This window comes from Rhincodon typus, chromosome 28, assembly GCF_021869965.1.
Source record: "Rhincodon typus isolate 14 chromosome 28, sRhiTyp1.1, whole genome shotgun sequence".
Taxonomy (NCBI): Eukaryota; Metazoa; Chordata; class Chondrichthyes; order Orectolobiformes; family Rhincodontidae; genus Rhincodon; species Rhincodon typus.
Window position 1 is genome coordinate 16,806,648 of NC_063359.1, and position 27,825 is coordinate 16,834,472.

The window sequence follows — 27,825 nt, forward strand, 5'->3', positions numbered from 1 at the left end:
AGCTGTAAGTGGCTGCTATTTTTAGACTTTGGTCTCAGAGTGAATCATCAAGGATCTAATAGTGTAGGATTAATGAATACTTCATTGTGGTAATAAATGATCAAATGATCATATGAGCTGTTGAAGATGCTCGCCTGTTTTTCTTTGAACTGATGTCATGTGCTATCTTGGGCTGTTAGAGCCAGGATCTTGTGTCTTTCTTTGGAATCGCATAAGGTCTGTTCAGTTTCATCACTTAGGACTTTTCATGTTTGAGCTGAGGAGTGCTGTCCTTTAGTAACTTCTGCTCAACATTCATCCACATCATACTTACATCTAGTACCAATTTGGAGTTTGCTCAAAATCAAAAGTAGATTGATAAATTCACTGAGCAATGCTATAACTTATCTCTTCTCCGAGGAAGGCAGATATGGTCAAGCACATGTTGAATCAATATCATTATTCATTACATCTAATGTCAAAGCATAAACAGAGATAAATCAATCACAAGCCATTCATAAATATTCACGCTACCTAATTAAAATGTGTTATTCACAGGTTTTTTAATGGGTTATTGATGCACACATCTCAAATGATCAAATAACACATCTCTAGAGAATAGTAGGACTTAACCTGTTTACAGAATCACAGAGCGTTACAGCACAGAGGCAATCAGTCCATTGTTCTTGCTCTGACTCTCCAAAGTTACTGCCATCGTCCTGCTTTCTCCTGGTGACCCTGCACATTATTCCTTTACATATAAATGCATACCTTTTGAATACCTCGATTCAATCTCTCCCTGCCACACCCTCAGGCAGTACAATCCAATGCAAACTATTTGGTTGGGTTGTGGTTGATGGATCGTTCTACATCATGCTGTTGACCTTTGCATCTGCATAAGTCCAATATTACATAAAAATAACATAAACGACAGGGAGTCTGGGGTCTAAGCCGACTTAGAAGGAAGGGATCATAATGGACCGGGGAGACAATTAAATTAAATGTCTGGTTTCCACCTTTTCCTTTGGAACAGCCAGCAGAGGTTGGGAAAAGGGAGAAAATCTGTAAAATGTCATTTGTTTTATTCCAAACATCAATCACACAGCATTGTATTGGGTACAGCAGACCTGCGCCCTGCGCCCCTCCTTCCATCTCCTTCTTGTTGTCTCTAATGAAGTTGCTAGCACCGTTTTCCACCAACACCACTGCCAATGATAATGGTTAAACAATTCACAGGATAAAGCTGCGAACTCTGGCTGGACATATTTGGGCAGATATCACCTCATGGCCTCCTCTCTCACAGACACCTGCCTTTGGTTGATCAAAATTTCAACCATTACAGATGATGTGGAGGTGCTGGCAGTTGGACTGGGGTGGATAAACTTAGAAATCATTGACACCAGGTTATAGTCCAACAGGTTTATTTGAAAACACAAGCTTTCAGAGCTGCTCCTTTGTCAGGTGGAGGGAATCATTACAGAACCATGCCTTCCCATGGCTTATCATTGTTTTGACTTTTGAGAGTCTGGCTGAAACAATTTTACACAGAATTAATCACTGTCGCGACGCTTTATCAAATTGGCAATGACAGTGGCCAACCCAACACGTGTTTATCTAATAATTCCTCATGTCATCTCTCATCCAGCCTAGGATGCGGATTGGTACCCATATTTCACTATCCCCTAATCACAAACTGTTCAGCTCGCTTTTGCAAATCAGATTGGTACTGATTGTTAGAAAATTTGAATTTGGTTTCAGTCAGGGTAATGAATTGTTTGCCAATGCGGCTACACTAACTCTCCCTGGTGTAGTCTTTGAAACTGCGCCTCTGTAAAGAAGATTGAAATTTGCTTTGGTAGTGCGATGCAATGTGATGGTACGATGCGTGTTTCTTGATTTAACGAACTACAAATCCCAGCCTGCAGTTCGTGGCTGAAGCAGACGGGGAGCCACATATGGTCAGTCAGTTTCATGTGACAGATCAACAGTCCCAGCTCAATAGGCGTAGGGGTGACTGGACGAGCAAGTTTTAAAGTGCAACTCTGAACTGCTTTACATGTGTGCAAAGCACCGCTTGTTGTTTATATACCGCAAACTTCAAGAAAGTACCGTCTCCTGCAAAATCATTGAAAAGACACCAAGCCAAGCATGATGGCTGTAAGTATCAGAAGATGTGAAATGACACAGTTGCTTGAAGTCGATAGATGTAGAAGTAAAATGTTTCCGCAATTTGCCAAACAGTACAAGAGAAAACACCCAATGTGACTGACACGGGAGTTCAGTAATACAGTTATTTGGAGTGGTGCGACTTAACGATTATAGAATTGTTCTTGATAATTCGTCAGAACAGACGCAATCAAGATTTTTGGGACTGAATGTTTTGTTGGGATACGATGTTGCGAATTTACCGGACAAGTTGATCAGGATTATTGCCTTCCGTTGTTGTTGCTGTAATGATAATGCACATTTTCTCCAGCAGTAAGTACAGCACTGCATCAAAGGACTAGGAAGAGAATCCAACTCGACACAGGCTGCAAGTTAGTTCTCGAGGGAATCAACTTATGAAACAATCCTCCGGGACATTTTTGTTTTTAGACTGGGTTTTGAAATAAAACTCACAATTTCTCCCTTAAAAAGTTTGCTAATTGTAACAAATTACATTTCACAATGTTTTTGAAATTTACAGCTAGTGCATTATTGTAAGGGTGTAATATCAAAGTCACTATCACTGACAACTGTTAACGTCATCATTACTGAGAATAGCTTCATTTTACAAAAAAAAACACCTGAACCTATTAATTGAACTTAAATTCCACCAGCTGTCATGGTGGGATTTGAACCAGTGGCTTCAAAGCAGTCACCTGAAGTAAAGTGGACAGGAGACAGATGGCTGGGGTGAGCATAGAGGACTGGCAACGTAGAACTAACTAAGTTGCTTTAGCAGGGATCTGGCACAGATGAAACGGGCCAACTGGTTATCTTCTATGCTGTAGCCATTCTATGATTCTATGCAATAGGAGTGCAGGAGGGGGTGGTATTAGCTATTGAAAGTGTTCAGAACTAGTTTTATTCTTTCTGTAAACAAAGCCTTGAAAAACAAAATTACATTCTATTGGTTCACCATGAGATTATAATTATGATTTTAAAACCTTAAAAAAACTTGAACAACATTTGTGATTCAGCAGTGAACAGTCTCTGGTTGTCACTAATGTTTGCTATCAGCAGTGTTTAGTTGGGGATTGGCATGTTTGTGACATTCAGTGCAAGTTCCCAGTCTGAAGAACGTGCTCAGAGGGTACTGGTTAACAATGGGTTACACCCTGACAGGAGCCAGCAGTGGTATCCCAAGTTCCAGCCTCAGTTTCTGTCCAGCAAAGGTCAGGTAATAAAGATTTACTGATACAGTAGTACAGGTGCATGTTTTGCAGGTAGTAAGGGAAAAAAACCTAGTTTGATCTTAACACCAAATTGATTAAAATAACTTTGGCTTCAATTTCTGATGGGCTGTTGTCTAACTTTTAACATTGGAGAAGATTGATTGATTGATTAAAAGTTTTATAAACATTGATGTCTTGCACTGTTGAACACTAGTGCATAAAACTCCCAGGGAATGGCCATGATTGCAGCCACTGCTGTAAACAGACAAAAACTGAAATAAATGCACAAGAGGCTGGCATGTTGTCTCACAAGTCAGCCTTTATTTGGCAACGGCCTAGTGGTATTACTGCTGGACTGTTAATCCAAGACCCAGGTAATGGTCTGGGGACCCAGGTTCAAATCCCACCACAGCAGATAGTGGAATTTGAATTAAATAAAATATCTGGAATTAAGAGTCTAGTGATGACTGTGAATCCATTGTCGATTGTCGGGAAAACCCATCTGGTTTACTAACGTCCGTTAGGGAAGGAAACTGCCATCCTTACCTGCTGTGGCCTGCATGTGACTCCAGCCCCACAGCAATATGGTTGACTCTAAACTGTCGGATGGGCAATAAATGCTGCTTAGCCAGCGATGCCCTCATTCTATGAATCAATAAATAAAGGTTTACACGTGCACAGTACACTAGCTGTGACCAGTCAGCTTGGAGTTAGTTCCTGCAGTCAGGAGATTCAGTGAATCTTCTGTTTAGATCTGTCAGCCAGGGCTCCCCGATTGGCCCAGGTTAACACCCCAATCAAGGATCTCAGTCAATAAGACCCACCTGCTTCCAATCACCACAAAAACCAAGACCAATTGGCCAATTCTAGTGGCTGCGCCCTACCTCTGGTTTAAAAACCAATCTTCACATCTGATGAATGGTCATTTATCTGGAAAAGTATCATCACAAGTTTGACCCATCTTGGCAGTAGAGCTGAATTTCACGAAAGGTCATCTTGAAGGATACTTCAAGATGCTTTCTCATCACTGTAGAGAGCAATGCAGGGACAGAGGTCCCACAGAGAGAATTCCAAGGAGCAACAGAAGGTGTGTCTTAGTCATTTAAATGGCCACTTCATGAACCACTGCTGTGCTATCGGAGTGCCACTTGGTCTCACTGGTTTCCCATGACTGTGGAATCAATAAACTACTAATTATGGGTCAAATGTTGGTCACAATGTCCCAAGACGTCTGAAAAGCTGCTTCAAGATATCAATAATAAGCAAGGGTGCCAGTAGCCTGTGAAGACAATAGCTTTGATCAATGGGTCATACACAACATGGGTAAGTAATTTGGAAGGTTTTGGTTTTCCACATTTAGAAATATTTCTAGAATAATTGCAACTAAAGTGGTATTGCATGATTTGTGCAATAACATGCAATAATGGCAATAGGCCAAGCCTTTGGATTTTAACAGCACAGATCTGGCAAAAAGCCAAGAACTGAAGAACTTGCAGCATACTCTCAGTTCCTACCAACGTGGGAACCAATGCTTTGGCAGATTTTATGGCTCTCACGTTTGATACAAATCCAGTACAATTTGGTATTCTACATGACAAAGTTTATTATACTGTTTAAAATTAGTGATAAATCATGCCATTTTACTGCTGTCACCTCCTTTACGATACATTATCCCTGGCTGAGATGAAGAACTGATAACCTGCTTCCTGGCTCCCATCATTATTGCTGCAAGGAATGTGAGAGATTAGGTGTATTTTGATGTGTATACCTTCTTTATTGCTCAGATTCAATGGAATAACCTTTGGCTAAGTGCTAGTTCCTTCTTGAGGGCAAACACTTGCAATATCACCTGCAATGTTGGACACTGTCTGGAAGCCTGCAAAGTATTTCCCCTGCCAGGTTCTGTTCATTAACTCTCAACCTGCCTGAGTTCTAGAGGAGGACATGAGGATGCAGCAGACAGAGAGAAAGTTACATTTTGAATGGGATATAAAGGGGCTGCAAGAGGCTATTGATTGAATAAGTGAGTGTGCAAAAGTATGGCAATTGGCATATAGTGGGAGAATGTGAAATTGTCCAATTTGATAGGAATAATATTTTTAAAAAGCACATTATCTAAACAGTGAAAGATTGCACAGTTCTTAGATATAGAGGGATTTGGGTGCGTTAATGCATGAATTGCAAAAGGTTAGTGAATAGTTACAGCAGGTAATTAGGAAAGCTAACAATGGGAATTAAATACAAAAGAACCAAGGTTGTGATTCAGTTATAATGGGAATTAGCAAGAGCAATGTGTCATATTATTGGCCTCCTTATTCAAAGGACTAAGTATATAATCCTGTTGGAAGCAGATCTAGGATGGATAGGTTGATTTATAAGAAAAGTTTGGACAGGTTAGACTTATGTCCACAGGAGTTTATGGCAACTTGATTGAAATATAAGATCCTAAGGAATCTTGATAGGGTAGATGTGGAAAGTATATTTCCTCTTGTGAGAGGACCTAGAACTAACGGTTGCTGTTTAAAAATAAGTGACCAATTTAAGACAACTTGTATTTCTATAGCTCATGAGTCATGAGTCTTTAGAATTTTCTTTCTCAAAAAGTGTGAGAGTCGGGTTTTTGAATGCCTTCAAGGCAATGGTGGTTAGATTCTTGTTACACAAGTGCTTGAAAAGTTATCAGGTGCAAGAATGCGTAGTTACAACATCAGCATAATCTTATTGAATGGCAGAGCAGTATTGAGGAGCCAAGTGGATCACTCCTGTTCCCAGTTCACGTGTTCGCATATATGTAGTTGCTGCAGAAACACTCAGAAACCCTCTTCAAATTGTGTTAGTGTTGTCTTACCAAATCCAAAGTTGAGAATTGGCATGTCTAATCACACAAAGGCCCATAGCAGAAACTCATGATTTGAGAAAACATCTTATGGTCAAAGGACAACTAATGATGACAGCCAAAGATCAATTCAATACCTCCCTAATGGCAGGAAAGAGATTCTTCATGTTGTTTTTTCCTTATCCTTGGAAGGTCTGTTTCAAATTTCTAGCCTTATGATTCAAGATTATGAACATGAACTGCTGGAATGATTGTTTCTATGGCATTATCACTGTGTAAGGCCACCAATTGACATATAGTTCTGTTTAAAAAGCAAAACGGCATAATACAATATTCTTTCTCAAGAAAAGCATCTCATTTCATTGAGCAAACATACAATAGCCCTCTAAAATTAAAATATATAGACTGATCAATCTAATACCTAGATATAATGGGTTCACAGTACACAATTATTCCTGTTGCTTAATTAAATTTTTGTTACATTTAATTTTCCATTTTTGATTAATATTTCCTATTTATTCTGGGGAATTTTTTTCTGGGGAAATGACTATGTTCTTATGACTAACATTTCGTTTTTACTTGTACATCATGTGACTAAAGCAAACTCAAGAGGCATCTGTGGGGGTGGAGTCAGGGAATTACTTTGTTCCTCTATTATAAGCTACAATATTAAGTATTAAATGGTCATATTTTATCAAAGTCAGTTCCATTGTACTGAGCCACAGCTGTTTTTATGTCATCACTCTCATGTTAGCTGGTAATCTTAACAAATCTCTTTCTGCACAGGTCGTCCTCTCCTTCAAATTTACTACCAATACATCGTCCCTCGAAAAAATTGACCCATTACAGTTCACACTGCTGCCAAATCACCAATCTCCCTTTTATTTCCATATTTGTTACATCACAAATTTAAGGACATTTAGGGAAGGACATAAGTAGATTGGAAGCGGTACAGGGAACATTGACCTAGCTAATAAAAACTGAAAGAACTGAAGATGCTATAAATCAGGAACAAAAACAGAAGTTGCTGGGAAAGCTCAGCAGGTCTGACAGCAGCTGTGAAGAAAAAAAAAACAGAGTTAACGTTTCGGGTCCAATGACCCTTCCTCAGAACTGCTAGCTAATATTTGAAATAGCCATTTGAGGAATGTTTAGATAGGCGAGTCTTGTCTTCAATGAAGTTTAGAGTAGTAAGGGGTGACTTGTTTGCAACTCTTGATGGTGCATGTGGAAAGGATGTATCTCTTGTGCGAGAATTCAAAACAACAGTTTTCACATGAATAGTGATGCCACCCAGTTCTAGTTCACTACAATCTTTCTCAACTCTTCACTATGTATGACTTATCAGGCTGCTTATCGGAGATCTAGCACTTGAGTTGAAATTTCCTCCAACAAGGTATGGGGAAAGATTGAATCTATTGTGTTGGTTTCACAACTGAAACTCTGCTCCCTGGTCATTGACTTATTGTTCTTCCTGGCATCTACAACCTCGGTGGCATAGATGATTTTCCCATCCAATATTTGCAGCGACATTGAGACCACTTATTTCCACTGCTGTAACATCATCCAACTCCACTCCTGAGTCCTGGGTAAGCTATGATTCAGTTTATATATTTCATAATTTATTTCAAATAGCTTCATGGACTTGACCCTTCCCACCTCTAATCTGCTCTAGGCCCCACAAACCTCTGAGATGTCTCCACTCCCCTAATTCTGGCTTAAATCATAGAATCCCTGACAGTGTAGAAACAGGCCCTTCAGCCCAACAAGTCCACACCGACACACAGAGCATCCCACCCAGGCCTATCCACCTAATCTACACATCCCTGACCCCTACGGGCAATTTAGCATGGCCAATCCACCTAACCTGCACATCTTTGGATTGTGGGAGGAAACCGGAGCACCCGGAGGAAACCCACGCAGTCACGGGGAGAATGTGCAAACTCCACACAGACAGTCACCCGAGGGTGGAATCGAACCCTGGGTCCCTGGCACTGAGGCAGCTGTGCTAACCACTGAGCCACCGTGCCACCTTCTTGAGCATCTGATTCCAATCGTCATCATTGGTGGTCTAGCTTTTGATCCTTGAAGCCTGAAGTGATTGAGTATGGATTAGGATATCCATCATTCAGGTTTAACTGGAAAAATCCTGTCCAGTAAACAGTAATGTTATTTCATTGATGCAAATGTTTGCAAGTTAAATGAATGCATCCTATATTAATAGACACTATTAGGAGAACAGTCACTGCTGGGCCATCCTCTAGAAGCTACTTTAAACTAAGTCATCACTACATCATCATAAGGCACAGTATAACTGCACCCAAGTATTAACCCTCACAGACCCTTTATTAATCATTCATAGGATGTTGGCTTCACTGTTTGGGCTATGATTGAATTACCCTTCATAGAGTGGTGGTGAGCTGCCTTCTTGAACCACCCGTAGACAGGTACGCCCTCAGTGTTTTAGGGAGGGAGTACCAGGATTACGATTCAGTGATGCTGAAGGAACAATATATTTCCACGTCAGGATGGTAAGTGGCTTGGTGTGGAACTTGCAGGTGGTGGTGTGTCATGGATCTGCTACCCTTGTCCTCATAGATGGTATATTTGAGTGTGTTCGGAAGGTGCTAAACAGCATTGGTGAATTTCGAAAGTGCATTTTTGAAGATGGTACACACTTGCTACTGGGTAGTGACATTGGAAAGAGTTAATGTTTGTAGATGTGGTGCTAATCAAGTAGGCTGCTTTGTCATGGGTGGTATCAAGCTTCTTGATTGCTGTCGGAGAGCTGTTCACATCCAAGGAAGTGGGGAGTATTCCATCACATTCTTGACTTGCACATTGTGGATGGTGGACAGGTTAAGGCGAGGCAGGAGGTGCATTATTCACTATAGAATTCTTAGCCTCTGACCTGCTGTTGTAACTAGACATTACCATTATGGTTAATCCAGTTCAGTTTTTTATTTGGAGGGAGGAGAGTAGTTTGATGATGGTAATGGCATTGGCATTGGCATTGGCATTAAACGTCAAGGGTGAAGGTTAGATCCCCTCAGAGATAACACAAATGTTAAATCCAACCCAAGCATGAATATTATGGGCATGGTATCTGCTTTAGTGTCTGAGGAGTTACAAATGGTGAACGTTGTCCAATCATCACAAAATGTTCCCATTCGTTAACCTAATGATAGAAGGAAAATCATTGATTCATCAGCTGAAGGTGATTGGTGCTAGGACACGACCCTAATGAAGTTTCTGGATCAGAGGTGCATGACTTCTTAACAACCACAACCATATCCTTTTGTCCAAGGTATAACTCCAACCTGTGGAGAATTTCCCACTGATTACCATTGGATCTCATTTTGCTAGGGCTCCTCGAAGCCATACTCCATAAAATGTGGAACTGCTGTTTAGGGGAGTTACTCTCACCTACCCTTTGGAGTTCATCTCATTGTCCATATTTGATGCGAAGTTATGAGGACAGGAGCTGAGTGGCACTGACAGAATCCTAGCGGAGTATAAGGGAGCAAGTTATTGTCAAGCTGCTTGATTACACTGTTGATGAATCTTTCCATCACCTTAGAGATAATTGAGAGCGGATTGATGAGGTGGTAATTGAATGAACTGGATTTGTCTGGCTTTGCGTGCCTAGGACTTATTTGGGCAATTTTCCACATCGTTGGGTAGATACCAGTGTTGTAGCCATATTGGCAAAGCTTGGCTAGGCACGTAGCAAATTCTGGAGCCCAAATCTTTACTTCTATTCCTGGCATATTCTCAGGGCTGCTACCTCTTTCTGTATTCAGTGTCTTTAGCTACTTTTGACATCACGTGGAGTGAATGGATTTGGCTGAAAGCTGGTATCTGTGATGCTGGGGACCACTGAAGGAGGCTGAGATGACACATCTTCTTGGCACTTCTGGCTGAAGATCACTATGAATGCTTCAGCCTTACCTTTTGCACCGATGTGCTGGACCCTGCCATCATTGAGAATGAGGATATTTGTGGAATAGTCTTCTCCAGTAAGTTGTTTAATTATCCACCACCATTTATAACTCGACGTGGCAGTGCTGCAGAGCTTAGATTAGATCTGGTAGTTGCAGTATTTCTCACCCTATCGAACACTCATTGCTTATGTTGTTTGATGTGCCCATAGTGCTGTTTTATAGCTTTAGGAGGGTGACACCTCATTGTTAGATATGCCAGCCTGCACTTTGAGCTGGGGATGATTCTTTGGCTTGATGACAGTTGCGGAGTGGGGAATAAACTAGTCAATGAGGTTGCAGATTGTATTAGAATGCACTTCTGTTCCACAACACCTTATGGATGCTCAGTCTTGTGCTGCTAGATCTTTGAAATCTATCACACTTAACACAGTGGTACTGACACAGAATGTGATGGAGGATATTCTCAACTGTGAAGGTGAGACTTTGTCTCCACAAGGACTGCGTGGTGATTACTGATACTGTCATGGCCTGCTACATCTGCAGTAAGGATGAGGTCAAGCTGACTTTCCCTCTGATCAGTTTCTTCACCACCTACAGCTTGTATTTAAAGACTTGACCAGTTTAGCCAATAGTGGTGCTGCTGTGCCACACTTGGTGATGAACATTGAAGTCTCCATCAAGGGCACACTGTGCACCTTTGTCACCCACAGTGCTTTCTTCATGTGTTGCACAAAATGGAGCAGTACTATCAGCTTGAAGATATGGGTGGGCTGAAAGTGTGGGGTAGTGATATGTGGCAAACAGCAGGGTTCCTTGACTATATTTGATGCCAGGGCACTGAGTCAATGTTGAGGATTCCTGGGGAAATTCCATCCTGGAAACTATTATGCCCACTATCTCTGCTGCAGCAGGTCAGGACATAGCCAGGGATGGCAGTAGTGTTGTCTTGGTCACAGTCATACTCCCAGAATCATATGTTACAGACAATATCAGGCTGTCTCTTGACTCGTATGAGAGAGAGCTCTCAATTTTGCCACTGGTCCCCAGATGCTAGTAAGCAGTTGTTATTTTCAGTAGAGATTGGTGCCAGGTAGTCTGTCGAGTTTCCTTCCTATTTTTGAAACCCTGAGTGGCTTTCTAGGCCATTTCAGAGGACAGTTAAGAGTCAAACCCGTCATTATGGGTCAGGAATAACACATACGCCGGTCCAAGAAAGGAGGGCAGATTTCCTTTCCTGGAAGATCGTAATGAACCCGATGTGTTGATATGGCAATTGACAATGATCATCATTAGATTTTAAATTCAAATGTCACCATTTGTTATGAAAGCTGGATCTCTCGATTAATTATCCAGTGTCCATACCACTACACCATCATTTACCATGCAACTATTTTATCGACTATCCAAGCCTAAACTCTGGAATTCCTTACTTAAACTGCCGTTCTTTTCTTGCTCACTTTCCTCCTTGAAAAATATCACTTTGGCTTAAATTTTGCTCATCTGCCTCAGTCCCTCCATCCAGTGCTGTTAGTTTTGATGTAAAATATTCCCATGAAGTGCCATCAAACATTTTATTGTATTGAAGGTGCTACAAGCTGCAACTGTTTTAGAAACATGATTTTTTTTGTAGTGTTATTAAATAAAGTCAAGTTTAATTTCAATGGTGAAATTTTGATCTTGGCGAATACTAAATACAAACTTATTTCCAGAAAAAAGCCTGAAGTAAATGCTGTAAATATTCAGCAAGCCAGATAGAGCAGATAAAAGAAATAATATTAATATTTCAGATCAATGATCTTTCACCAGAGCTCGAAGATGATGTTGGAAAAAGCTTTGGGACGACTAATTCAAGCTAACTGTGTGAGAGCATAAAACAATAAATTTCTGGTCATTTTGCAACTGATTTGACAGATTCACCGGTCATTTGACTTTACCCAGAGTATGGGAAGAAATGTGGGCCTAATCAAAGGTACCATTCCAAAGATGGTGAAAGAAAAGAAGTTTAATATGTTTTGCCAAAAATGTTTTGCTTTCCAGCTAATTTTTTTGAACTATTTTTGCCTTGAATTAGGTTTCTCTTTCCATAATATTCATTTCCTGTTTGAGGAAATTGTTACACAGCTGCATACGCTAATGGGCATTGAATAGGCACCTAACTACTTGAAGCACAAATAGCACACATGTTCCATTAGCTCTATGGTAGATAAATTACTGAACAAATTAATTAGAAATTATTACATCTTCAGTGCGTGCGGGACTTGAAACCCAGGCCTTCTGGACCAGAGGTAGGGCCACTCCTGCCACACACAAAAAAGCTCAATGGTATGCTGGGAAGGTGAGCACCAATCATACTGAATACTATACAATACCACTTCAAAAGAATTGGTCAGGTGCAGGACTGTATCAGGGAAACAAATAACACAATAACAACCCTGTCTCGCCATCTCTCTGTCATTAGTAGTTTGAAACCCTGGTGTATACATAGAATTAGCTCTGCACTGACATCATTCACAACTGTCTTTCACATTTTAATTAGTGCACATTTGGCCCCTCTGATGTGATGCCTATTAAAATGTACACATCACATAAAAGACAAAATTTGCTTTTAAGTCTACAAATGGAGTTTTACCTTTTCTTATACATTGCAGATGTATTTCTTCGCATCTGATCAGGTGGTACTACTATTTGACTTCTGGAATATTCACTCTATAGAAGGTACTGAATTTACTCATTGCAAAAAAGTTGTTTTTGAAATAAACTATTTAGTTTACCTCCATGTTCTGAAAATCGTGTGTATGCACTATGCAGTTTATGGATTTGCACTGCTTTTATTACATGCCTCATTAAAGAAAAGTAATGCATTTTATAGCATCTTTCATGACTTTAGGATGTCCCAATGTGCTTCAGAGTCAATGGAATCCTTTCCCACCCAGCAAATGTAGGCACTGATATAATGCAGAAAACATGACAGCTAATCTGCACATAGCAAAACTACACAAATAGTAATCCAATAATGACCAGATGACCTTTCAAAAATAGTGCTGTGGAATGATTTATGTCTAAATGGGAGGTAGACAGGACCTCATTTTAAAGGTCTCCTCCAAAACAGCACTTCTAACAGAACATTACTCCCTCTTACTGGAATGCAGGAGTTTTAACCTAGATAGTATATTTTGTTCTCTGCCCTGGGACTTGAGCCAACAACAATTCTGACTCAGAAGGAAGTGTACTATTGAGCCATGGTTAGCACATGACACACTGCTCTTATTTATCTTCTGAGAAGTCAGTGGCATTTCACCATTTACAAATATTGTTCTGTAATTGCAATGTTATCTTATATCTTGTGGCATATTCCATTCAAAATTTATTCTGCCCGATACTAATTCTCCGGCCCTTAAACCACTTTAGGTTAAGTCTTATTGGAGGGGAAAGGACTTGTATTTTCAATGGCCAAGTAAAGATAACTCATTGGCAGATAAGAAAGCACGTGATTTCACCTCAAAGCGCCAAGTTATTTATGTATGGTATTAAGCATTGCAATTTGTGCACAGAGGGTAAAGGCATTAAGGAAACTAATTTTCGTAATTGAATTTGGTTTGGCGCAATGAAATTTTACTGTTCGATATGCCAGATCCTTAAATTTTCTGTGCAACTTCAATGCAGTTCTTAACTACAGTCATTTCTGTACAATCATTTCCATTGCGGCTCTTGGTTTAACTTTTGAGGTCTATTGTATCTGTAAATGGACAGTTTTCTGCTAAGGTTATACTATTTGCAGTATTTTCCTGAGGAAGCCAAAAATACAACAGATTTGAAGAGCACAAACCAAGGTCATATGGTGATTTTAAATTCACTAATTGTTGGAAGAGATAGATAAAAAGTGTAATTTCATGACTTGCAGCTAAGTTAATGGAAAGAACATCTTCATTTAATGATGTGCAGGTAATTCACGATTATCAAGTACATTTGCTTTATCATGCTTTCCCATGACTCAGTAGAAAATGTAAAACCAATTTGATAATGTGTTTGTAATTCAAACAAATTCTGTGTTGATTCAGTTCAGTTAGGTGAAACAGTGAAGAAATTACATGTTAGTTATTTAATGAAAGGCAGCAAAATAAAAGATTTCATTTATTTTCCTGCCTCTCTAATTACTGACAACTTACATCCTCTAAATATTAATTCCTCATAATATGGTATTCATTTCAACTAGTCACTTCAACGCTACACTCAGTATTTTACATTAAATACCCTCTACCTAAATACTTAGCCTTTCTTTTGCCAGAATTGGTACTTTTCCAGAATTGCCTTTGCCCTCTGTACTACTATCCTGAACTACTCCCAAATGATCACCCACCCCAATTTGCTTTCTCCTTATCAACAGGACACTGTTTGTGTACACCTTCTGATTTGACATTAACAGCGCAGTAGATTCATTATAATTATGAACTCAAATGTTTATTGAGATTATCGCTAATTTTCACAATTTTTTGTACAATTATGAAAGAACAAAAGACTTAAGAATAGTACTTTAAAAATAGTATAAATTTAAATTATCAGAAAGCATGGTGTGATTTGGATGTAATTAGACAATCTAAAATTTAAGACAGAAGCATAGTGAGATCTCGACATCAGGTAAATGAGTGAACAAGTACAGTAAAACATTGTGCAAATTATATGTCTGATATTAATTCTTAACATTAAGGATGAGATTACATTGTTTACTAATTTAAATGCATGTGTCCAAACTCAAGTGAGTTAATACTACTATTAGAACAGTGGATAAAACAATATAGTATTGATCCGTTTAAGCATCCAAATACTGGGATCATATCGTAACTTCTGGACTACATTAAGTTAACAATAACATTATCCTTTTTTATTTCAATTATATCACTAGTCTTTCAAAAGTCTTATTTTAAAAATCTACCTCTTAAAGGCCGTGGCATGATCATAGAATACCTACAGTGTGGAAACAAGCCCTTCGGCCCAACACCAAGCCTCAGAGCATCCCACCTAATCTACGCTTCCCTGAACACTATGGGCAATTTAGCGTGGCCAATCCACCTCGCCTACACATCTTTGGACTGTGGGAGGAAACTGGAGCACCGAGAGGAAACCGACTCAGACACTGGGAGAATGTGCAAACTCCACACAGATCGTCGCCCGAGAGTGGAGTCGAACTTGGGTCTCTGGCGCTGAGGCAGCAGTGCTAATCACTGAGCCACTGTGCCGTCCCATATTGAAATTTGGGTGTAAAGTTTGTTTCTTTGTATTTTTAGAAGACCTGAAATATAAAACAAACAAAATACTGAAAATACAAAGCAAGTCTGGCAAGTCTGTGGAGAAATAATAGGCCATACAACTTGCCATCCCTATTGCAAAAGTTGGACATCAGGCAACCAACTTTTAAAATAAAATCACTTCATGGTGATAACACACTGCCATAAGCAGAATGTGGGACGTCTACCCCTCAGTGGGAAAGAAATTATATAGAGAGCTGCTTTCCAAGGTTTTGGATGGGCAGAGATTGTGGAGTCTGAGTTAAGGGCTGGGGGTGAATGGTAGATGTTACATCTTTGGTGAGGTGAGGAGCCTCCAATGTGCACAGTCCATATCCCTTCCCACTTTTTCTACAAGATAGTTTTTTTTTAAACTAAGCAAGTAATCTTTTCACTCCCGCCTGCCAGCCTATGCCAGTGGTATTTACACCATGGCCAACTTAATATTTGGATAAATTGATTTAGTAACAAGCTCAGTTGCCCATGAATTATATACTGTGGGGTGGGGAGACCTGTCTATTTCACCATCTATCCACCTACCATTGTGTGGAAATTTGGATCAGGTGGTTGGCTAGTTGTCATATTTCATATGCTCGGCACAGGCCAGCTGCAAACATGTTCAACAGGGGTGGCCATAAAACCAGGAGAATGTTTCAAGTGAACGCATTTTCACTTACATAGCATCTTCAATGTAGAATATACTTCAAGACATTTATTACGAAGGTCAAAAAACATTTAACATTGAGCATCATATGGCAGTGTTAGGACAGAAGACTAAAAACTTGGTCAAAGATTTGGGTTTTAAGGAGACCCTCAAAGGAGGGTGATAGCTGGAGAGGAAAATGTCCAGTCTAGGCCTTTGGCAGCTGAAAGCAAACAGCCAAGTGTAGAGCAACTAAATTAGGTGATGCTGATGTTGTCAGAATTAACAGAATAGGGACCTGTAAAGGGTTTTAGAGCTAATGAATGGTATACAGACAGTCTCTGGGTTACTAATAGATTCCAGTCTTGAATGTTCGTAGGTTGATTCATATGCAGTTCAGAACAGAATATTGTGCAATATAAAATAGCTATTCATAAGTATGAGCAACTGTTTGCAGGTTGGATCTTAAATTAATATTAATTCAACCATGAATGGGATCTTGTTTGTCAGTCGGATGAAGTCAGTGACTGCCTGTCGTATGAAAATTTCTTTTTAATTCTTAATTGGAGTGTTTCTCTTAAAGACCCAATTGTATCCAGTAAGCACAATTCTGCTGTTAACTCAGTAATTCCTTTGTGTATTGTTTTGAATTTGGCAACGAAAATTCAATGACTAAACCTTTCCTTTTACTTGAAGGATTGGTGCTGACAGTGGTGATTGTTCTGCTTATGACAGTCACTTATGAAATGCTAAAAGTGGAAACAGTGAAACTGGACAAGAAAATATTGGATCTGATGGCAGCAGCACCACCTAACCCTCCAGACGAAACAGCAGAGACGTTACCTATAAATCCAGACTCTCAGAACATCTCCTGTAAAAGGTGATTGTTTTATTCTTTGACTGATTTCTTTATTATTATTATTAGTTCTGTTGGCATTTTAGATGTAAGCTGACACCTACGATGATTTCTACCCTTTCATCTTGTTAGATGATTCATGTTCTTTTCTGAGTTTAATTGTAGTGACAGATTCATGGTTGCAAAATCAGTCTTTACATGGTAAATACATGAACAAAATTAAACCCATAGAAATGCTAGGAACAAAATGACGACCAACTAGTTCAATACTTCTCTATAGAATCTTAGAAAATTGGCACCCCAGGAGGCCATTTGACCCATCTCCACACTAAGCACAATTTGCAGCTTTTAGGCTGTTCAGCTCTTGGATGTGCATTGAAAGTACTAAAACATAAGTAGGTTTAAGACATGTTGAGGGCTTCTAGTTTCATAAAAACTCTCCCTACCTTCGAGCTGAAAAATAATCCTTTCTAATCCAGTCTGATCCTTCTGCCGATTATTCTAAATCTATTTCCCTGATATCATTTAGCCCTCAGCTAATTGAAATAGCTCCTTTTGATACACTCGATACAAGCATCTCAGTTTTATACACGTCAGTTAAATCTTCCTTCAGTTTATTCTGTCACAAATAAATCAGCCCTGAGCAATCCATGTTGCCTTCAAGATGACATTTTCCACTTCTGGCAACATTCTTGTAAATTTTTGTACCAGCTCCAGTGAAGAGATGCGTGCTGTAATGTATAATCAGGACTGGACAGTAATCTTGCTGTGGCAAAGCAAGTGTTTAATTCTGTTCTAGGATAAGCTACAAGCTCTTATATTCTATGGGTTGGCTAGTAAAGGAAAGCATCCAATGTGTCTGCTTAACCACATTAAATATCTGTCCTGATACCTTCAGGAAACTGTGGTTATGCACTTCAAAGTATCTCCGTTACTCGACACTTGTCAGTGTAGCACTGCATAGTCCTATACAGGTTTGCCCTTCCCGAATGCATTACACCCGAGTTCTGTAGACTGAATTCTATTTACTACCCATTTCCCTACCAGACCATTCACTTGATTTCTTCCTGAACTCAGATATTTATCACCTACACGAACAATTTTTATATCATCTGAAAACTTAACTGGGTCTCCCAACCCTATTTAGATCCATATCATTGATACAGACCACAAAAAGCAAGCATCTTAGTAAAGGCCCCTGTGGAACTCTACTGGAAACAGCTTTCTAGCTACAAAAGACCAGATGACCAGAACCTGTTTCTTCCTGCCACTGAATCAACTTTGGGTCCAACTTACCACTTTTTCTGGGGATGCCATGAGGTTTTCTGCCAGGTTTGCCTTGTGGGACTTTATCAAAAGCTTGGCTGAAATCCATCTAGAATATATCAAACTCACTTCACTCCTTGACATTGTCTATATAGCTCCAATGTAACACTCACCTGTTATCTCACCACTCACTTTGACCCTGTCCAGAAAACACAACCATTGAGCTCCTGAACTGGCTGCTTTGTGAATATCTTCAGTAACATATTCAACAACTTCACACTTCTTTCTCTTTTTACACAACTTGCTAATGTCAAGTGAGTAAAAATTGTGGTGGGTATACAGTCAAAGCACACTGGTTTCAAAATACCTGTCCATCCTAACCCGATTAGTTTAATGGTACAATGTAAAGTACTTTTAAGTGGCCAGTGCATAGTTTAAATAAGGATTGCGAATCTGCAGTTATAAAGAGGATCTTATGCCACCTTGGAAATGCTTCAAGTTCCATCTGCCCTGGAGGCATGGCATAACATGTCAGGACAGGTTAATTAAGAATATATATTTACATCTTACAACTTCCTTTCATATAGCACCCGTCAAATAGTCAACATCCTAAGATGTTTCGAAGGAACATGGAGATTTTTTTCTAATGTGTTTGTTTTTTTTTTTGAAAAGCACCTTATAAAAGCATGTGTGTGTCTGGAATTGACAATTGCAAAGCAGTTAGTATCAGGTTTCAATTTTCCACTGTCCAAAACTCTGCTCTGCACATCCTAACTGTGACAAGTTTCCCTCACCTTTCTCTATTTTGCTTAACCAGGAGCCAATGTAGTCAATGCAGTGATTGTAAAATTCCTTCCCTGGTTTATCATTTCTTCCATGACCTAAATCCTTCCTATGGCAGTAACCTCCTGTAGCTCTGTAACATGGCCTGGTATCTTCAATTCTGGCCCCTTAAACATTCCCAACTTTAATCACTCCCCTATTGACATCCAAGGTGTTGAGTTCCAAAGTTCAGGCAATCCCTCCCTAACCCTTTTTTGCTTCTGACTACCTTGGTTTCCTCTTATAAAGGCCCTCACAACAACCCAGCTACTTACCCATACTCTTGGTCATTCTCCCTAAGAGCTCTTAAATAATTTAATGTGGTAGTGCTTGAACAAATTTTCACTGCATTAAAAGGTGCTGTATACATACAAGTTGTTGAGAGAGAGCAGATGGTGATTAGAGGGGTTTAGGGTGAGAGAGGAAGGCTTGCATTATTAGTGGATTTGATAACTTCAAGATATGCCAAAGCATTTTGTCTTCTCCAGCGTAGTCAGTATTTTAATGTAGAACATGCAACAATTTGTGCACAGCAAATCCCTCACAAACAGCATTATAGAATTGACCAAGTCATCTCTTATAGTGATTCTGATTGAGGGATAAATATTAATTAGGACACTGAGGATAAATTCAGTATGATCATCATCAATAGAGGGATGAAAATTGAGCATGTGTAAGAGGCATCATTTAGAAGAGCAAAATGTTAGAGTGCGCGAGTTGGAAAGAGGAGAAAGGGAGAGAATGTTCAATTGGAGGTGTTTTTGAACCAGGAGCCAATGACTATCAATGAACATGGCGAAGGGGCTGGTGTATAGGTTGGGAGGTTACTGGGTCTTGGTGTGAGCTAGGGTGTTCGAAGTGTTTCCGATGAGGTCACATCTCCAGAGATGTGGCGGGTTGGCCAGGAGAGAAAAAAACAACCTATTCTTAAATGATGACAATATCTTGGCAACCCGGGTCACCTATATATGTTAAAAAAAACAAATAAATATTCTGTCATCTCTTGTGAATGGCACAGTGGTTCAGTGGTTAGCACTGCTGCCTCACAGTGGCAGGGACGTGAGTTCAATTCCAGCCTCAGGTCACTGTCTGTGTGGAGTTTGCACATTCTCCCCATGTCTGCACAGGCTTCTGTTAAGTGCTCTGGTTTCCTCCCATAGTCCAGACATGTGCGGGCTAGGTGGATTGGTCATGCTAAATTGCCCATAGTGTCCGGGGATGTGCAGGCTAGGTGGATTGGCCATGGGAAATGTAGGATTATGGGAATAGGGTGGGGGGTGCTTGGTGCTGGGGTGTTCTTCAGAGGGTCGGTGCAGACTTGATGGGCCAAATGGCCTCTTTATTCACTGTAGGGATTCAATGATTCTATGGCTACCCTCCATCATTGCACAAGTTCTACAACTTGATTAAACTCTTTTTTTTCCTAACAATGCCAATGTCCTGCACAGTGACATTTCCATTGGGTTTTTGAATTTAAAAATATCAGAGGCTGCGGTTGAATTCACAAAGTGGGAGCACTTAAAAAAAATTAACTCAGGAGCTACTGTACTGTAAATATGTTGCATTACAAAGAGAGGGATTTTAAATAAAGTTTCACAAAAATCTGTCACTATTTTATTGAGAGCTACTTTGTCAGGCAGCCAGCACAACTTACCTTTATATTGTCATATTAAAGTTAAAACAACCACAAGGACAATTCAACTTTATCAGGTACAAAGGGAGCAATTTATTTCCTGGCTCAGTGGAAATAAAAACCACATTTACCAACTGGTTTAAACTCAACATGTGGGGTTTAGAATAGAGGAGAAACATACTTGGCAATTAAAAGGAGATGGGACTCCACTATGAAATTAAACAAATAGAAACACCTCTGGAATCAAAATTTTGGGTCTGCTCAAAAATGACATCAAGCAATTTAAGGAATACCAAAATACCTGTAGCATAACTGCATAAAAATTGAGCATTTTGCTGTTTTGTTAAGTAATGTGGTTTTCCACAGCTTGTATAATAAGACCTTTAACTTTGAACGTATTGAAATCCATTCAGGTTACGTTGATGCAACTGTTTTTCACCCACATCACAAATTTCCATTGGTCATCTCGTCAAAGCTCTGGTCCTCACTAATTTGATTCTGTAGATGTTTGGCATCCTTTGGTGCCTCAGTCAAGGTGCTAACTCTTCATGCATCATAAGAAACAAGAGTAACAATGCTGGAGAAATGAGCTTTCATTGGCTGAAATGGTTTTTACTTCATTCCCAACTTCTCCTATGCTTAGTTAATGCTCCCATATTTTCAGATAGGATGACGAGAATCAGTTGGATATTTAACAAGGGGTACAACATAACTGAGCTTAATGTGTATTCAGTGATTGCCCACATGATGCATGACCAGCAGCTATCACTAGATAGAGCTCAGAGGAAGGAACCCTAAAAGGAAAACAAGGAACTTGGCATTTTCCCCATTTCTGTGCAGGATAGAAACTTATAAACCTCGCCTTTCCCCCAGTTGAGCCTGCTGTACCTCAAGATGATTGAGGTTAATCTGATTGTGACCTTAATTTCACATTCTGGCCTATGCCTGATACTTGCCGACACCCATGTTGGTCAAATCTATTTACCTAGGGCTTAATAATATCGAATCACCTGACCTCCAATGTGATTGGAGTTCTAAAGTCTCTCAACCATCAGGGAAAACATTTCTTCTCATTTTCTGCTCAAATGCTGTGCTCCAGTCTCTCTCAAGGGGAAACATCCTTTCAGCATTCACACTGACATGTCCTTCGATACAGTAACCCTCAGTGCAAAAGTGTGTAATGTATCAACATTTAACAAGAACGGGACCAGTCCTAGAAACGTCACCCTCCACGCTCAAACAGCCAGGTAGCATTTGAAGATGTGCTTTGCAAACAGAAGCTCCCCCACATTATGGCAAATAAAATGATTAACGTAATCATGATTTTAGAATTTCTTTAGAAGAACCCCTCTATCATTTTGAACTATTGTCATTAAATATTCAGGTAGGTAGGTCCGATTGGCATCATGTCTTTGATGGTACCTGTTGTGAAAATTTCAAAACCTCAACGTTGCTGCAGGCAGACCATGCTGATTAAGTGGGAAATGCCCTTATAGTTGTTTTCTTTACTGTCTTGTTGCAGACTCTCCTCAATACATGGCACTGTATTGCAAAACCTCTCGGTGAAATCAGTTGCCCGTTTCTAAATACATATACTGTTCATGGCTGTTGCGTATAATTACCTGAATGAACATTTGATTTCACCTTTTTATCATCAATATTTGAAACCAAAGGTTGTTTAGGCCAGATACACAACCTCAGCCACATCAGACTGAACTCTTGCCATCTCCGTGTTTATATGCAATTAGGAAGCAAGAAAATTCAAATCAACCATCAGATGTAGGCTAGAAAATTGGTGCCAAGTCGTATTCAAATACATTACAGCCTTAAGAGGTGGAAAAAAAGCTTATTACCAGTACTGCCTTTAAAAAATGCAAATGTATTAACATGACTCTACATTAATTGTTATTAAATAATTGCAGGTGGATATGGGTTCATGTGCTCCAGTCTGTTTTGCACATTATCCAGGTCGTCCTCAGCTACTTTTTGATGCTTTGTGCCATGTCCTACAATGTATGGGTTTTCCTGAGTATAATTGCTGGAGCTGGAATTGGGTATTTTGTGGCATACCCACTGATCAAGACTTGTTAATTGGCAATGGTGTGCTCCTGTAACTTTTCATTCAGAACAGAAACAGCCACATTGCGGAGAAGATCTGTGAGAAACAGATGGATTGGATCATCGTCTTTGATAGTCTCAGAGAAACATTATGTCTTCTTTATACCACAATTTTACGCAGAAGCATGTCAAACCAAGCCATATAACTGCCTTCCAGGGACTACTGCTCTGCATATCTACAACTTTGGGCAATTTTTACCATTGTTTTCTATTTAATGCTTTGGGTGACTTTTAAAGAAAAAGGTGCGAGTATATATGCTGCACTGAATATGAATACTGTATAATTTTTTTGATTTTTGGTTTAATAACTTGCAACAGATATTGAATAGTTTGCAGTTTAAATGTACTGATAACTATAAATTTGGTCAAATGTGTTGGAAGACAGTGAATATCTAGACCAAATGACCTGAAATGACATGTGTAATACAAAATAATAATGACTGAGGGTGTGAGTGAATCACTGTCGATTTCAGCAAAGCCACTTGAAACAGATTGAACACAAGGGCTATTGCCCGAAGATTATTAACTTTGAATTGCGTCACATGGATGTGGAAATATTTGAGCCTCAGTATAGTTCCAAACATTTCTTCATGGTGTTAGATTATTGCAGCTGTGTTTTTTTTTAAATTCATTCATGGGGTGAGGGTTTCACTGTCTATTCCAGCATTTGATTGCCTAAGTTAAGAATCAACCACACTGCTGTGAGACTGGACTCACATGTAGGCCAGACCAGGTTTTCCTTCCATAAAGGACATTTGTCAACGTGTCCAGATGGGTTTTTCTGACAATCAACAATGGATTCATGGTCATCATGATACTCTCAATTCCAGAGTTATTTTATAACCATGGAAGGATTCAAACCCAGGTCTGCAAAATATTACCTGGGTCTCTAGATCAACAGCCTAGCGATAATGCCACTAGGCCATAAACCTCCCTTGTGAAGTGGATTATTTATTTGCTCGTATGTAGACAAGGACAAAATACTCTTGCAAACTTTTTTCCTCCTCCTAAATTCATTGAGCCTGGTAACACATCCCAAAGACTCATACAATACCACATTCAGGTAAACGACAACAATTGGATATATTGACAGTCTAGTAACTTTAAACAGATGGGTTGTTTTAGGAAGATTCATTAAAGAATTAAAATAATAGTGCTAGAATTTAACTATAGCTGAACCGACCAAATGGGCCTGAATGTGTTTTGTTATGTTTGAGAGCTCAATGATAATGATAATAAAGGTTAATGATATTAAATGGGCTTGTACTTACAAGGTTTGTAACTTGGCAAATAGATGAGTAAACTCCAAGGATGTCCGCATTGTTAGAAACATTACAATCTGAATCAAAAATGAATGTAGTTCTTTTAAATTGTACATCTGGAAAGTCAGCTGAACATGAAAAGCTTGTCCTTCAAAAGGTATTAACTTAGCCTTACTTTCCTCTAACCCTAATTTGACTTATTAAACTCCTAATGGGACAACGATTTTGCTCGTGCAAATCAGAGTTAATTCCAAACATCAGAAATCACACGATACCAGGTTATAGTCCAACAGGTTTACTTGAAATCACAAGCTTTTTCGGACCACTACTGTTTCATCAGGTGAAGTGAAAAAATGCAGACAGGCACAGAATTTATAGGCAGAGAGATCAAAAGATTGTACAAGTAGTGTGAGTGGAGTGTCGACAGGCCGAATAACACGTCTCTGCAGGTGTAAGTAAAGTGTCAACAGCTGAATAATAAATGAAGGGATGACCTATGATCTGATTAATTGAGGCAGACACAATTACAAAAGATAAAAATAAAATGTTGCTGGAGATGAACCAACCGGCTGGAATAACATGATGGACCCTTGGCATGCGACTCTTATACCTAATTAAAGTAACAAGTAATACAAACTGTACAAAAAGTAAGGTTGACAGACAGCAAGGAAAATTTTACAAATACGGAACAGTATGGTGGGGTTAGATGTAGCTTGACATGAACGCAATATCACAAGATACACAACAACACAGAATAGGCAAGCGGAAACTGATAGCCAAGTTCCGTACCCATGAAGACGGTCTCAACCGTGATATTGGGTTCACGTTACGCAACATGTAACCCTGCCACACTTCTGTTTTTATAAAATCTCCATGACTGCCCTGATTTGACACCATCAACTTGGTAACTTATGATCTTTCTACCTTCATTAATTTGTACGGCTTTGTATTACTTGTTATTTTGTTTAGACCCTTGGCATGTGATTCTTATACCTGTCACGTTATTCCAGCTCACACTGTCTGACACTTTTGATCATCTGCAGAGACATGTCATTTGGTTTGTCAACAGCCCACTCACACCATTTGTACGATCTTTTGATTTATCTGCCTCTAAATTCTGTGCCTTTTCTTCACTTCATCTGACAAAGGAGCATCACTCCGACAGCTTGTGATTTCAAAGAAACCTGTTGGACTATAACGTGGTGTCATATGAACTTCTGACCTTGTCCACCCCATCCCAACCCCGGCACCTCCACATCATGAATTCCAAATGTGCTAGAGATTTAAGTCATTGGGCTGTTCAGACAATACTTCAGGTATTTCTGGAGATTTAATCTCCTCCCTCTAATAGTTTAATCAACCCAATTATTGCAGTCGGCTTAATATTCAATCTGCCATTACCCAGGAGCATTCTTAACTAAAACCAAGATAGTACCAAGCCACAAGAAGCATATGACACATTTGGCTTTCAGTATATCTTAAAACAAGCAAACAGCTTTCAGTTGTAAACATTGCACAAAAATCAAAATTTACAATACATTAAACTATAACTTCAAACTCTTGTGGCACCTAGATTGATAATGATGCCCAACTGTATTCACAATTTTAACACCTTTAAACGTTAGAAATTCTGACTGCAAAGTTAAATGTGGGATTTAAAGACATCTTTCAGGACACAACAATGGGATTAGTTCATTTAGCCTTTTTTTCTGCCAGTGAGAACATGGTTGATCATTATACAAACTTCATACAGGTTCTTTTGTCTCATTTTCCCTTAAATACTTTTGGTTAAATGAGCAAGTGAAAAAAAATCAGAGCAAAATTAATAAAGCTTAACGTTACATTTGTGGACAAGAACTCCCAAGTTTCTACCACTGTGTGTGTGTGTGGAAACGTTTCCCAACTTCACTGCTGAATGGCCTGTTTCTAATTTTTAGGCCATGTTCTCTAACCCTAGCCTGCACAACCAAATAGGTCTTCTGGCACAATGGTAGTGTCCCTGCTTCTGGGCCAGAAGACTTGGATTCAAGTCCTACCTGCTCCAGAGGTGTCTCATAGCATGACTGGTAGGTAGATTTAAAAATATCTATACTCCCCAAACGGCAGGAATATTTTCAGGGTGATGTGTGATTTCGTTTGGGTCAGAGGGAAAATGATGCATTATCATTGTGGAAGATTGTTTACACTGAATGAAGCTCAGTAGTATTTGCATTTGTAAATAAGAATGGAAAAAAAATACAAATATTCCTTCATGAACAGTGCACTTTTAATTGTTTTGTGACACTGTATTGACAAGAAATGTTGCATTTGAAGAAAAGTGATTTGATTTCAGAATGCATAAATTCAACATTTAAAAAGGTGGGTGGAAGTAGCACAAATTCTTTTGCTAACAGCCTTGCCAAGGAAAATTATATTTTGAAAGATGTAACAATGAACCATTTGTTCCTATCCAAGTGTGGTGGAAACTACAATTGGTGAAGCAGGGCTTGAGCTGCCATAATCATTAACAGCAAAGCTACATAAATGTATTTTTGTTTTCCAAGGTCAAGTTTAACATGCATCCGTCACAATTGAAGTTATCAGTAAACACATCAGAAGTCTTTTTAAAAAAGAAACCCAGTGATTTAGTGCTTGTTTCCGAAGCCAGTAATTAAAAATTGGCACCATTCTGCAAACTTGTTTTGCTACAGTGGTTAATCTTTATTTGACCAGTGTACCCAGATGCAGTTCAAGGACAAGACATTGCGCAGAATTACTTGGGTCACGATTTACACAATTGTACTGTGTCTGTGTATTTGTGCCAGTGAAATCATGAATGTCAAGTTAAGTGGAATGTTGCCATCTTAAACAAAATACAACTATTTTACCAAAGGACAGCCATACAGCTATCATTTTTCTTATGAATTGCTTTGTAGAATAAAGGATCACAACCACAAGGCAGTTGAATACTCACATGATTATATAACAACATTTAATGTATGGAGTAATTGGCCTGAGTGCCAAGATGGCTGCCTGCACATGTGCAAACAGGCCAGGAGCAGGGCAAGACACCGTCGTCAAGTAATGCTGGCCTTTGGGCAGTGCAGCTGGACAGCTCCCCATGGTGGACGGGAGTGGGGTAGCTGCTGTAGGTTGCATTGACATTTGTAGTTATTGTTAATAGCACGAGGACTTCCCTCCCCACATGGCACTAGCCATCATCACTTCACTGAATGCTGGAGGGTTGGCTAAATAGGCCACTCTTCAACATCGAAGGCAGCTATGTCTGCTTGGCAGTGACATAGCACTGCCAGATGGTGCTTCTGCTCCTGTGTATTGCCTGTGCCATCTAGTGGTGGTGTTCCTATGATAAAGCCATTAGTATCAGGACAGTATAATCCCTCGATAAGGACTTCCATCCTCTTTATACAATTTGTATTTTCTATCTAATGAAACCTAAATGTGATATTCAGATAATTCAGATTTGAAACATCAACATTGTTCAGGTTTCTCCAATATATTAGGAATATTTATCTTTTGCCTTCACATTCTTAACACTTCTTGTCACAAACATGAAATTGAAATTTTCAGCTTCAATAAAAGTGCAGAAAATAATAGTTTGTCTTTTGCAGTTATTGCATTGAAAGAATCTACATTCATGCTGGCTATTGCAGTGTCACACAAGTCATTTCAAAACTGTTTTTGGTCTGGTTGCTGTTCAGTGGGAAGAGGAATTTCTGAGCGTTTGAAACTATTCCTGACAAGATTAAGAACTTACAGTACATGCCTAAGCTTACTTGTTTTTCCAAACAGGAAAATACTTTGTTT

At 39.4% G+C, this 27,825-nt stretch overlaps 1 protein-coding gene across 1 annotated transcript; it reads left to right on the top strand.

Annotated features, from left to right (window-relative positions):
• The first annotated feature begins 1,927 nt into the window (after positions 1-1,927).
• Positions 1,928-26,889, top strand: slc31a2 (solute carrier family 31 member 2). Its single transcript, XM_020526627.2, has 4 exons — positions 1,928-2,136; positions 12,785-12,851; positions 16,758-16,941; positions 22,561-26,889. Exons 1-4 carry the CDS (start codon positions 2,128-2,130, stop codon positions 22,727-22,729), a joined length of 429 nt encoding a protein of 142 aa, XP_020382216.2. The 5' UTR covers positions 1,928-2,127; the 3' UTR covers positions 22,730-26,889.
• Positions 26,890-27,825: the final 936 nt, after the last annotated feature.